Source organism: Stenella coeruleoalba (genome assembly GCF_951394435.1).
Source record: "Stenella coeruleoalba genome assembly, chromosome: 10".
Classification (NCBI taxonomy): domain Eukaryota; kingdom Metazoa; phylum Chordata; class Mammalia; order Artiodactyla; family Delphinidae; genus Stenella; species Stenella coeruleoalba.
Genome location: NC_137156.1, coordinates 34232826 through 34245627, shown reverse-complemented (window position 1 = coordinate 34245627; position 12802 = coordinate 34232826). Strand labels below are relative to the sequence as shown.

The 12802-nt window shown below is 48.5% G+C and overlaps 1 protein-coding gene across 6 annotated transcripts in view; it reads right to left on the bottom strand.

The window, feature by feature from the left end:
• Positions 1-12802, bottom strand: part of TRERF1 (transcriptional regulating factor 1) — a 203286-nt gene that overhangs the window by 38788 nt on the left and 151696 nt on the right. For 5 of the 6 annotated variants that reach the window (XM_079933563.1, XM_079933567.1, XM_079933568.1 and 2 more), the window contains exon 5: positions 589-2250. In XM_079933563.1, coding sequence (XP_079789689.1) covers positions 589-1992 — 1404 coding nt within the window. In that variant the 5' untranslated portion in view covers positions 1993-2250. Of the gene's footprint in view, positions 1-588; positions 2251-2442; positions 2958-12802 lie in introns of those variants that run through there. The other variant, XM_079933566.1, reaches the window with a different exon arrangement.

Sequence of the window (12802 nt, the reverse complement as noted above, 5' to 3'; positions counted from 1 at the left end):
GGTTTTCACCTCTGCAACTACACAAGGTATCCCCTTGGGGAGATGTGCAGTGCACTTGAGCTTATTAAAGGCTCTGAGAAGCCCAGCAGCACTGCAGCCTGTTTCACTTTAAGAAACCCCAAATTTGTTTATCCAGAGAACCCATTCCCCTCCTCCCAGCAATATCCATTCAACATTCTACGGAACTCCTATTCTGGGCATTAGACTTTGAGATAGGCTATCATAATGTGGTCTCCCTCCCAAAAGGGAAACGATTTCATAGGAAATTCCCTAAGGATACAGACTTAAGGGGCACCAGACACGGTGGTGGTCCCTGGGCACCTGATCAGGCCTTGACCATTACATGCATCATTCAGGACCTGATACGGTGTATTGGCCATCTCCTTAGTGAGATTGTAAGCTCTATGGGCAAAGGACTGAGTCAAAATTGCTTTTGTATTCCACAGCGTCTGGCTAACGTTTGTGGAATAAATAAAGAACAGAAGTGTTGGAGGGGTTTGGAGAGCGGACTGGGCACTGCAGAGACGCAGCTCTGGCTGGCCCATGGGCACACTGAGACGCCAGGAGAAACAGCCACTGTGAGAATACCTGGGGCCACACGGCACTGGGAGACGGCTGCTGGTGCTGAGGCCCCATGTTGTTGAGGTGGATGCCACTGGGGGACAGGAGCGGCCGGTGGGGGAGCACACTGCTGACCCGGTTCAGGTCCGAGCTTGCCGGGTCACCCATTCCTGTATCTGGAGGCCCCAGGTCCCCATGGGAGCTCAGCATGGCCTGGGCCTGCCTGTCGCTTGGATAAGTCTTGGGCTGACCGTCCTCAGGCTGCTGGTGCTGGGGCAGGTGGCTCTGCTGGTACATGGGGTGGCCGTAGGGCTGCTGGGGCTCCTGGTAGTAGTACTGGGGCACGGAGCCCAGCTGAATCAGCTGGACAGCGTGCGCCTGCTCCGGGGTGTACTGGTGGGGGTCCCTGTGATAAGCAGGGGGCTGCAGGTGCATCTGTGGCTGCCGCGACTCTGGCAAATGCTGCATCATGGGTGAGGACTGGTAATACTGAGGTATCTGCATCGAACCCTGCCGCTGCTGCAGCTGCTGGGGCTGCGCTGGGCAAATCTGCTGCGGCGGCGGCTGCATTTCTTGCGCTGACATCCGCGGCTGCCCGGCTTGCTGCTGCTGCTGCTGTGGGTAATACTGGTGCTGCTGCAGCTGCTGCATGTGCTGGGACAGCATCTGGGGGGCCTGCAGTGACTGTCCTCCCTGCACTGGCATCTGGGCCAGTGGCTGCTGGTAGTCATAATACGGGTGCCCTTGGCCTGGGTGCGGCCCAACCTGAAGGGCTGGTTTAGACAGCCCGCCAGTGAAGCCAGGGTGAGGCTGCTGGGGCACCTGCTGGTAGCGGGAAGGGAGAGCCGGTGCTGGGGGCTCCATGGGCTTCTGGGACAGCAACTGGCGGAGGGCGCTTTCAGGGGCTCCGTCCATCACCGCTGACTGGGTGTGCAGCACCTGGGCCATATTGTTGACCTGAATTCGCAGGTTCTGGTTGGCAAACACCTGGGTGAAAGAGTCTAGCTTGTGCAGGACACCGCTGGTGAGCTTCTGGGTCCGGATCTCGCTGGCCTGGGAGTAGGTGTACTGGTAGCCATCGGTGGGCTCCGCCTGGGCTGGAGATCCCCACATCATGTTCGAGTTGGTCAGGTTGCCACGTAGCTGGACATGGTTTCCAGGCCCTGCATGGCCTGCCCACCCTCCCTGCCTTGAGGTGTCCACTTGGCCAAGTGTTTTGGAGCCAACAGGCAAGCCCAGACCATCCCGAGTGTCTTGAGGGAAGTGGGGGGAGATGGGTGATGCCTGAGGGGCATCCATTCCAGCCCCGGGGACTGTATTCCCATAGTTGTGGTTCAGCCCACCGTGGACGCCAAGTGGTGGCTGTTGGTAGAAAAGGTTCTCACCACCGTGGGCCACGTGATTGGTCTTGTACAGTTGCTGATCCCCCATGGTGCCTGCCTTGATCGTGAACGTCCAGCCACAAAACCATAAAAAATGATCAATGACACAAACCCGAAAGGACTGAAACCCTGAGAAGCAGAGAGAAAGCGTCCACACTATTCCACGGCTGACATGTCCATGACTGTGGCTGGAGCCAGGTGTTCCTGTTGGCCTCTACCACGCATGTGCAGGGCCGGGGGATTTACATCCTCACCCGGGCTGAGGTACGGACCAAACACCACGGTGGTGAAGAGATGCTGCTCACAACTGCAAGACAAGATGCAAAGGACAGGAAAGGATTTACTTGGATGTTTTGCAATGAGCTACTGTACCACAACCCATTATGGAAATAAACACAAAACAGGAGCCTGGATTAGAAATAGCCAGTTTCATACATGTCACTCCTTTACACTGATTCTGCAGATCCTGACCCCCCATGTGAGATATGAACTCTCTTACTTTCAAGCCATTGCTCCATGGCTCATTAGTTCATTGATTCGTTAATTCATTGTTTTGCTCACTGATTAATCCATCCATTCTTCTGGAACCCTGCTATTGAAAGCCCAGCACTATTCTAGGTCCTGTAGGGGATATAAAGAAGCTTAAGACATTCATTAATCAATTCATCTGGTCAAAAAATACTTACTAGACATAGACATCTACTAAGTGCAAGACACAATGCTAGGAAGTCATTAAGACATGGGCCATCTCTCAAGGAGCTTACAGCTAGAAAAGGCAATTGGCCACATGAATAACTACAGTATAAGGAGGAAAGAGATGCATGTAATAAAAAGGTAAAAAATAACAGATAAGGAACTCATAGTCTGGAGAGCGTATTTCTAGCAGAAGAACAGAACCGGAGACAGTTTCAAGGAAAAGCAGTACATGTGTCAGTACACAGCTACCTGCCTCCTTGGGGTCCCTGCTCAGGGAAACATCTGTGCACAGTGCTGACCACCTGGTCGGAAGCCTATGATGTGGCCTGACTCAAAAAAATAGGCTGGGCCAATCAGATTCCCTCTCTTAGAAACATGAACTAGGAAATTTTGAGTGACTGGTCTAGTCTGATCTGAAGCCATACAGGTTCCTCTGTGAACTTCAAACTGGGGTATGTCAACCCCAGGGAGTACACGAAGACTTTCCAAGCACTATACACACACATTCAAAGCTTTAAGAGAATCAATTTCCAGATCCTCAACTTCCATAATAACCCTTTTCTAGAACTGATGGGTGACACAATTGCAGGACATTTGGTCCTGTCCAAAACATCCAAGAGACATTGGGTCTGTAAGATATTTGGTCCACGTCAAAAGGTCCCTGAAATTTGGTCTTATCCAAAATGTCCATAAAGCATATTTGGTCCATGTCAAATGGTTTTGGACAGGACCAGATGTCTGCTAACCAGTGACAGAGGTGCAAGTTGTCCTTTTACACCTGCTCTTTCACAACAGCTCTCCTCCTTTACAAAAGAAAGACAAACTTCTTACTCATTCCATCCCAAATCTTAACTGGGCTTATGCCCCAGGGATAACTCCCCCAGCCGCCACACGAGAGGGCACAGAACATTGAAAGTGAGCAACACTAATAAATAAGTAGTAAATCTTCTTTGCAAGCTGGGTGGTTTCCAATTCTTTTTTTCATTAGGAAGGCCTAATAGAAGTAATTAAAATATAATTGTTAGCGATAGATCACTATGTGATTTTTGGTACATAACTCAGAAGCAGATCAAGAACTGAGTTGACCCTGCTTTAATAAAACTTGTATTTTTATCTATTAGTTTATGTGAATGAGGGTTTTTCAGTGTTTACATCCATATAAATGAAAAATGGAAATACAATCGACGCTGATCCTTGTCTCGTATCTCATGCAACAAATAGTATTCTTCCATGGATAAATAAAAAAACAGAAGAGATAACCCGGCACAAGCAAGATTTTATCTCTGGACCTGGGTGCTAACTGCATGGTGTGCTCACTCTGTAATAACCTGAGCTGTACACTCAGACCTCGTCACATACATGCATGTATGTTATACGTCAATAAAAAAATTACTTAGCCAAAACATGGAAACAGCCTAAATGCCCATCAACAGATGAATGGATAAAGAAGATGTGGTACATATATACAATGGAATACTACTCAGCCATAAAAAAGCACACCATAATGCCATTTGCAGCAACATGGATACAACTAGAGATTATCATACTTAGTGAAGGAAGTCAGAAAGAGAAAGACAAACACCATACGATATCCATTATATGTGGAATCTAAAATATGGCACAAATGAACCTATCTACAAAACAGAAACAGACTCACAGACATAGAGATCAGACTTGTGGTTGCCAAGGGGGGAGGCGGGGAGAGAGAGGGATGGACTGGGAATTTGGGGTTGGTAGATGCAAACTATTACATTGAGAGTGGATAAACAAGGTCCTACTGTATAGCCCAGGGAACTATATCCAATCTCCTGGGATAAACCATAATGGAAAAGAATATTTTTAAAAGAATGTATATGTCTTTAAAACAGTCACTGCTGTACAGCAGAGATTGGCAAAACACTGTAATTGAATCAACTATACTTCAAACAAACAAACAAACAACCCAAAAAACTCCCAAAAGCAAACAAAAGAACAATGTATTTACATGAAAAAAAATTACTTTGAAAAGTCTCCAGCATCAGCACCTAATGTACATTTTCAATGTAATTTTAGTTTTTATGTTTATTAATTATTTATCCAAATTAGAATATATTTCATGTTGTTTTGATTGCCTGCATACTATCAATAATCATAATTATACCTCAAACACGAAGAAAATTTTAGTATTTAGAACTTCCTGATTTCAGGAAATTTAAAAAGTTTTAACTTCATATGAAATTGTTACAGCGAAATGTGACCGGGAAACAAACGACAGAGTTTTAAGCACAAAAACATATTACATATATTACATTAGGGTAAAATTCCACAGGGGAAGTGAAACAGAAGTAAAATTTCAAGGAGAAAAGGGAACACTGACTATTAACGAAGAGCGTGTTCATGCATTTTTAAAATGGATGATGGTGGGTGTCAAATTCCTACAGTGTTTAGATTCCATTGGATACATTTAAAACAGTGATGCAATCGTTTTACTTAAAAATCTCAGTGTTTACAATATACTGGAAATTGCATCTTTGGCAGACGTATAATAAAAAATGTAGATGTAAACTTAAAAATGTGTGAGAGGGTAAATGGTTTTACAAAATCCTTTTATGGGGGATTTTAAGCAGAAAGTTTGAAGACCACTGCAGTAGGCCTCCTCCAACTGGGAGCAAGCCTGAGTTGGTCTCTGTCCCTTTCGGAATGACAAGAGAAGGAGATGGACATTCAAGATGGGGGGTTTGGTTTGGTGGAATGAATGCTGGAACAAGGGAAGCAGTGGTATGGGACAAAGGTTGGTCAAAGATGGTTGGAGCAGATCCTGAAGGTGAAGTGATGCGGTGAGCCTTGAGGACTCCCAGTGACCACTCCCAGCTCAGAGGGTCTGAGCTCCTGATCAGCTGTCTACTCCACAGTTCCACTTTCAGGTTCAAAGCAAACTCATTATCACATCCCCCCAAATGGATGCTCCTCCAAAGTCTCGCCCTTGACTCTTCCTTCTCTCTTAACCAACCACCACAACCCAGCAATTTACTTCCTAACGTTTACTTAACTGCACCCATTTTTCTCTGGTTCCACTACTATAACCCTAGTCCAAGACACCATATCTACCTTCTGCACTCTTCCAACAGCCTTCTGATTGGTCTCCCTGATTTCAGTCGTGTTCATTCTCAAGACAGCAGCAGCAGAATAAACTTTTCCAAACATAAATCTGCCTCCATCAACCCACTGTTTAAAACCCTTCCATGGCATCTTAGCAACCTTAGGTTAAAGACCAAAATCATTAACAAGGCCGACAGGGCTCCGCGGGGTTTGTTCCCAGCCTCACGATGTACCCCTCTTCTCCTTGTTCTCCAATACCTCCCCATCCCCACCCCCCAGCCACGGTGGTCTCTCAGTTCCTTGAACCTGCCAAGCTGCCTCCTACAACAGGACCTTTGCACATGCTGGTCCCCCAATTTGGAGAGCGTTCCCCTTCCCCACTCCAATTCCTCATCCAGCCAAGTCTTGGGCAACCTTCAGCTCTCGGCCCAAACTATACTTTCTTGGAAAGTCTATCCTGACACCCACCCCCAAGGCTACATCAGGGTCATTTCTTTTATGTTCTCATAAAACCATATTTCTTTCCTTCAGACCACTCTTCTCAGCCTATAATTGTACTTCCACCAGTGCAATTATTTGATTAATGATCTTTCTCTCATTAGGGCAGGGACCAAGTCTGTTTTGACCTATGATTCTATTCTCCAAATCTACCGTAATTCCCAGTATATGGTAGGCCCTTTGATAAGAATTTGTTGGTGGAATGGTAATATTGTTGAATGAATGAATCAATAAATGAAAAAAATAATAATGATCAAGCGTCCCAATGAATTGATATACAGAAAAAGATATTAAGTGTAGGCTGAGCAGATATTAAATTCTCATGAAGAATAGTTTGATTTTACCTGGATCCTGATGGACAAATAGGGTTTACAGAGGTGAGGGGACCAGGAAGGGTATTTCGGCTGAGGGAACAGCATGCACTAAGGCATGGAGTCAGGTGCAGGGGTCCATGCTGGGGACCATGTCCTTGTCAGGAACTCACTGATGATCAGGCTGAATTTGTATGGTCAGGGATAACTGTGAGGCCTTAAAATGATGTCCAGTAGTGTTATCCTGTGGGGATTAGGCCAGGCTGCCTGGCTTAAACCTCGCCACTTAACCTTCCTCGAAAGCTTTGCACCAAGTCACTTCCCCCAGGAAGAATTACTTGTTGAAACTCATCAAACCCTGATGATGATCTGATTCTGCGTTCCTCCATCATGCCCCTGTGGGGGCAATGGAAGCTAGATAACTTTACTTCTGTTGACCTGTCTGCTTTGTTGTGTTCCCAAACTGCAGGGTAAGAGAGATTCCTTTGTGTTCTGAGTTACAGGAATCTATTCTTTATTTGTTCATATTTTCTGAACTGGGAATGTAGTTTATTTATAAAGAACCCTAGAAAGTAGGGAACCCTAGGAAGTCAGAGGGGAGCTCCCAAAGTGTGGTTCCCAGGCCAGCAGCGTATAACATCACCTGGGAACTTGTTGCAAATGCTGATTCTTGAGGCTCACCTGAACCCACTGAATCTTGGGGGTGGGGACCAGCAGTCTGTGTTTTAATGAGCCCTCCTGTTGAGTTTGATGCCCTCTCAAGTTGAAGAGGTCAACTCTCCACATTCAGAGGAACAAGTTGAGGCCCAGAGCTGTAACTGCTGGACCTAGAACAGTACCTGACGCACAGCAGTAGGCAATCAAGAGTCATACACTCCTGCCCTGCCACAGAGAACGGACTTGAGGACACGGCGGGGGAGTGGGACGCCGGGACAAAGTGAGAGTGGCATCGATATATATCCACTACCGAATGTAAAACAGCTAGTGGGAAGCAGCAGCACAGCACAGGGAGATCAGCTCGGTGCTTTGTGACCACCTAGAGGGGTGGGAGGGAGGCTCAACAGGGAGGGGATATGGGGATATATGTATGCATATGGCTGATTCACTTTGTTGTACAACAGAAACTAACACAGTATTGTGAAGCAGTTATACTCTAATAAAGATCTATTAAAAAAAAAAAGAATCATATACTGAATGAGAGGAAAAACGACCTCCCTAGGAAGATGTACGAAGGTAATGGCAAGACCATGTGCGACTTATTTTACATTAAATTTATGTATTTTTTGAATGGGTACTATAGTCACATGGTTCAAAATTCAAAAGGTATAAAAGAGCATACAAAAGACTGGAAATCGGGCTTCCCTGGTGGCGCAGTGGTTGAGAGTCCACCTGCCGATGCAGGGGACACGGGTTCGTGCCCTGGTCCGGGAGGATCCCACATGCCGCGTAGCGGCTGGGCCCGTGAGCCATGGCTGCTGAGCCTGTGCGTCCAGAGCCTGTGCTCCGCAACGGGAGAGGCCCCAACAGTGAGAGGCCCGCGTACCGCAAAAAAAAAAAAAAAAAAAAAAAGACTGGAAATCATCCTAAATAAATACTTGAAAATAAAGTGAAAAGTTAGAGCGAAAATTTTAAAACAGGTATCTGCCCAAAGTCTTCCTCTCAGTCTTGTCCCCAGATACCCAGCCCCCCTCCTGGGACAGTCACTCAGGTTCCTGTATATTCTAAAGATATTTTATGCTCATACAAGAATGCTTGTACACACCCCCACCCCTACCCCCTTTACACAGGCAGTAGCACACAGTTCAGCATCTTGTCAAAAGGCTGTTTTAAACAAATCATTTTAAACCTGGAAACTGTTCTTCTCGGTGGATTAGTCAATCCCACAGGACTGTTATAATACCAACTCAAGATTCAAGTCTTTGTTATTTTTCTAATAAGGTAACTGCTTTCCTCATTATGTACAACACTTCCCATTGGGTAATTGGCACCAGGAGCTTTTTCATTCATGAACAAATTAACAGAAATACTGCTTTCACATTTCTTGGGTCAAGTCCTCCCTTATTAGAGCAAGGCTCCAGGATTCTGGATTCAGTTCGACAAAAAAATTGTCTGCTCAGAATCTGAGATGCTCTCTCTGATCCCCCTGAAGCCATTATAGTCAAACGACCTGCTTCGGAGCCCATCTCCCCACTGTCTGTCCAGTCATTCCAAGGCAGGGACAGCATCCTACACATCTTGGGTCCCCAGTGATTGAGACACAGTAGCTGCTCAATAAACACTCATTGAGTTGAAATGCCAAGCCAGACAAATGAGACCCAAAGCACTTCACCCCTAGATTTCCATGCTTCTGACATGGACAAAGGGCCAGAATTTACTATTTTCACAGGGTCCTACAGTGCCAGGTTCATGGAATGCTGTACATAATAATAAGGCTCTACAAAGATGTTTTAGCAAGGGGCTTTTCTGTACAGGGCCAGCTAGTAAATATTTTCAGCTTTGCGGGCCATACGATGTCTGTCATAACTCTGCAGTTGCAGCGTGAAAGCAGCCATAAACAATATATAAATGAATGGGTGTGGTTGTGTCCTAATACAACTTTACTTATGGACACTGAAATTTGAATTTTATATAATTTTCACATGTCAAGAAATAGTGTTCTTTGTCTGATTTTTCTTTAACCATTTAAAGACGTAAAAAACCCTTCTGGGCTCACAGGCTGTATAAGGACCGTCGGGGGCTGGATTTGGTCCCAGCCATAGTATGTTGACCCCTGTTCTAGTGCATCAAAGTTCCCCTCCCCTCCCCCCACACCCCCAGGGGCACTAGGAGACAGGGCACAGTCTGCAAGGAAGCTATCTGTCCAAAAGGACCATCCTTTGAACCAGAGAGAGAGAGAGACGGGTGGGGGGAAGAGAGGAAGTTGACTTTGGCCAACGGCTCGGCAAGACTTGTTTGCTTATAATTCAGAAGGGTTAACACCCTGCTCCCGCCAGACCACCACTGCTTGTTTGAGGAAAAAAACCCAAAAAGATTTTCCTTTTTCTGACACTGGGCCGTCCTTCAGAGACTATATACACAATTCCCCAAGTGACTTGGCTTCGGTTTTCGTCAAGACTTCCTCTCAGGTCTGTCAAAGGAGCTTAACTTGGATTCTCCTGGGATGCTGCTCCCATAAGAGGCTGAAGCCAAGGGCAGTTCTCCAAGACATGGGTTCATGGTTCATGGTCTCCTTTATAGCAACGTTGTTGTTCTAAATGTTTCTGATTAGTCTTCTAAATAAAGCCAGTGGGTGTTTTATAATCCAGTAACCCAATTACCGTGGATCAGTTCTGCCAATGTCAGTGATTAGTGCCGAAATCTTCCTCCATGTAGAGTGACTGGCGCATCCTTGTCCCTTCCCACCCCACTGCTCCCTGCCCCGGGTCTCACGCTGACTCTCAGCCCCGGGCGATTCCCAAGGCTTCCTTTGGACACCAAGAGACATTTATTTCTCCATCTTTCAGTAGCACCCTGTAGCATCAATTGCTTCCTCCGAGCCCCAGGAACCAGGACATGGAGATGGGAGCTATTTCACTTTCTGGTGTGCGGACCCTTACTGTCAGTGCCCTCTCCTCTGGGCCAGCAGTTCTCTACCAGGGAATTAATAACATCGTCTTCCCCCCGTGACTGCCACACACCGCTTCCCTCCCGCCCTAGCTGGCATGGAGCAGTGTGAACGATGCTGAAGACACAGGAAGAAAAGCAGGGGACTCAGGAGTCTAGGGTGGCTTCCTGGAGGAATGGTCTGAGTGGGCCCTATTGATATATTCCTGGATACAGTTTTTCAAACCACCCGCCTTGACAAATGGCTAGGCCTGGGTGGGGAGATTAAGAATATGGGAGTAGCCAGAGGTTGGCAAGAGGTCTGCAGAAAGAAGGGAGGACAACGGAGACACCTGAAGAAGTCACACGTGAGACCCTGGGTGACCCGAACGCTGACTACTTCATAATCACAAGTTTCTCCTACGGAGTTGCTGCCAGGAGAATTTCAGGAGCAATGTGACCGTATTCTGAAGACCTACTTTGTGCCAGGAGATCTGACTAGGTCATGACGCCTGGCCTCAAAGCCCAGAGACTGGCATCTGTACCCGACCTTATCCTCTATATGCTTTCCTGCAAACTCACAAGGAGGACCTACTGTGCCAGGACTCTGCTAGGGGGGATGAAGACCCGCAAACTTGTGTCTTGAGGCCTATAGTCTTGGGGGGCAGGTGCCAGGCTTCCTAAAGATCCATGACATTTCACAAGGAGGAGGTGGAAGAAGGCCTGGCAGGGGGGCGAGGTCACACCAGCCAGGACTCAGGAGGCACCGTGGGCAAATCCTTGCCTCTGGGGCCTCAGGGAGGGTCTCAGCGGGGTGGCCAGCTGGAGTGGTTTGGGCCAGGGTTGCAGGGAGGATCCTCCACTCTTGCCCCCAAGGACTTGAGGCTCAGGCCTTGTGAATCAGCACTTGGAACTACAACCGAGGAAAGGATCGCCCTCCCTACAGCTCTCCTGGGCAGAGTAGGGCAGGGCAGGGCTGGGAGGTTGGGAGGCTTCCCTCTGACACAGCCCCAGGGAGTGTGGGGTGAAGACGGAGGAGCAGGGGGTGGTTGGCGGGTAGATCTGGCGTAAGGCTCCAGCCCCAGCATCAGGGCAAATTATAAAAAACCTAAGAAAACACAAGTCAAGCACCCGAGGGCTCTGCTCCTATCACTCAAGCCCCACACCCAGCGCCCTGGGCCGAGCTGAGCTGCCGGGAGGGCCTCCAGCAGGTCAGCAGCACGGACTGGCTTCCTCTGCAGGGGATGGGAGCGGGGTGGCCAGCACTGTGCCCTGGGACCGCATCCCCGGTGCTGCCCAGGATTCCAGCTAGGCTGTGCGGTTAGAGGATCGATTCCCAAATGCAGCAGCTGGCTCGGCTTCGGTCTGTGACCTTGAAGACATTAGACTGTACAAAAAACAAATGCCCCTTCTTTCTGGAAAGCAGCTCACAGTTCACTGGGTAACAAAGTCTGTGATGCTCCCTTGTGTGTGAAGTAACTGCATGAAGGTTCTCGTGCTCGGCTGTCTGTCAGTCTCTCTCGGCCCTTCTCTCTGCGGTTCAGACGGGAGGTACCCTGGGTTATGACGTCAGAGCCACACTTGGGCATCCTGTCAACACAGGGCCCCATTCTGGGGCGATGCCAAGGCCCTTCTGGCTCAGGGTTCTAAGACTTTGGGGGGAATTCTGGGAGTCAAGAAACAAGCCAGAAAGGAGGACCTCTGATGCCTGGGGCTGGAGGCCTTCCCACCGGCACGTCTTGAGTAAGAGTCACTCCCTCCTTCAGGCCCCTGTGGACCAGGTTCTGGCGGATCATCCTCACCCTGCCCCCACCTTCCCAGCGGGGGTGAACTCTCCAAGGGCAGCTGGAGGTGCCTCTTGCTCATCTCTGGGACCCAGCCCATGCCTCACATCTGGCACTACGCTAAGCAAGTGTTTGCTTGAGGGAGCCAGACAGAGGACCTCACAGCTCCCCTCACATCCCCCGTCGCCCTGGAGCCCCTGGACTGAGGTTTGACTCAGTGACTTGGCTGCCCCTGGCGATGTCTCCTTTGTCCTAGTGCCAAGTGAGGGAGGCCGGCCTTCTCAATCAGATGAGGGGGCACCCTGAGCGAGCTCCCAGGGCCCGTGGGAAGTTGCTGAGGGAGGAGAAGCAAAGGGTGAACAGACCCAGGGATTGAATTGGGAAGACATCCTGCAGGAGACAAGCCGATGGGAGCTGCCGAGACCAGTTTTGTCAGGAAGATCTTGTTCCAAATGATAGCGAGCGCCAAGATCGAGGAAGAATGCCTGCTTTAATTTACAGATGCTTCTGGGAATTCAAGTATTATTACAGAAGAAAGTTGGAAGTGAACATGCACCTGAGATTCCCGCTGTTGAAGTTCTGTGTGCGATGGTGGGAGGGCCACAGAGCTTGGCTTCCATCTACCCAACAGCTACTGAGAAGCCTCAGGGAATCAAGAGGGTGTCTTGCCCTTTTCTGGGTTTGCTTCCTCCTCTGGTGATCCTTTATATCCCTCCTGGGAAGCCCCCAAGCCTGTCTGGACTCGCTCAAGACAGATATCCCATTTGTCATTGGCCCTCATCATCTCACTGCCTCAGTTTCTTGCCAAATAAGCCTCCCTCGGCTGCTATAAGACCAGAGGGCCGAAGTGATGCATCCACCAGGGGCCCCGGCGGCTGAAGTGAGCAGGCAGACATGGGGCCCCTGGAGC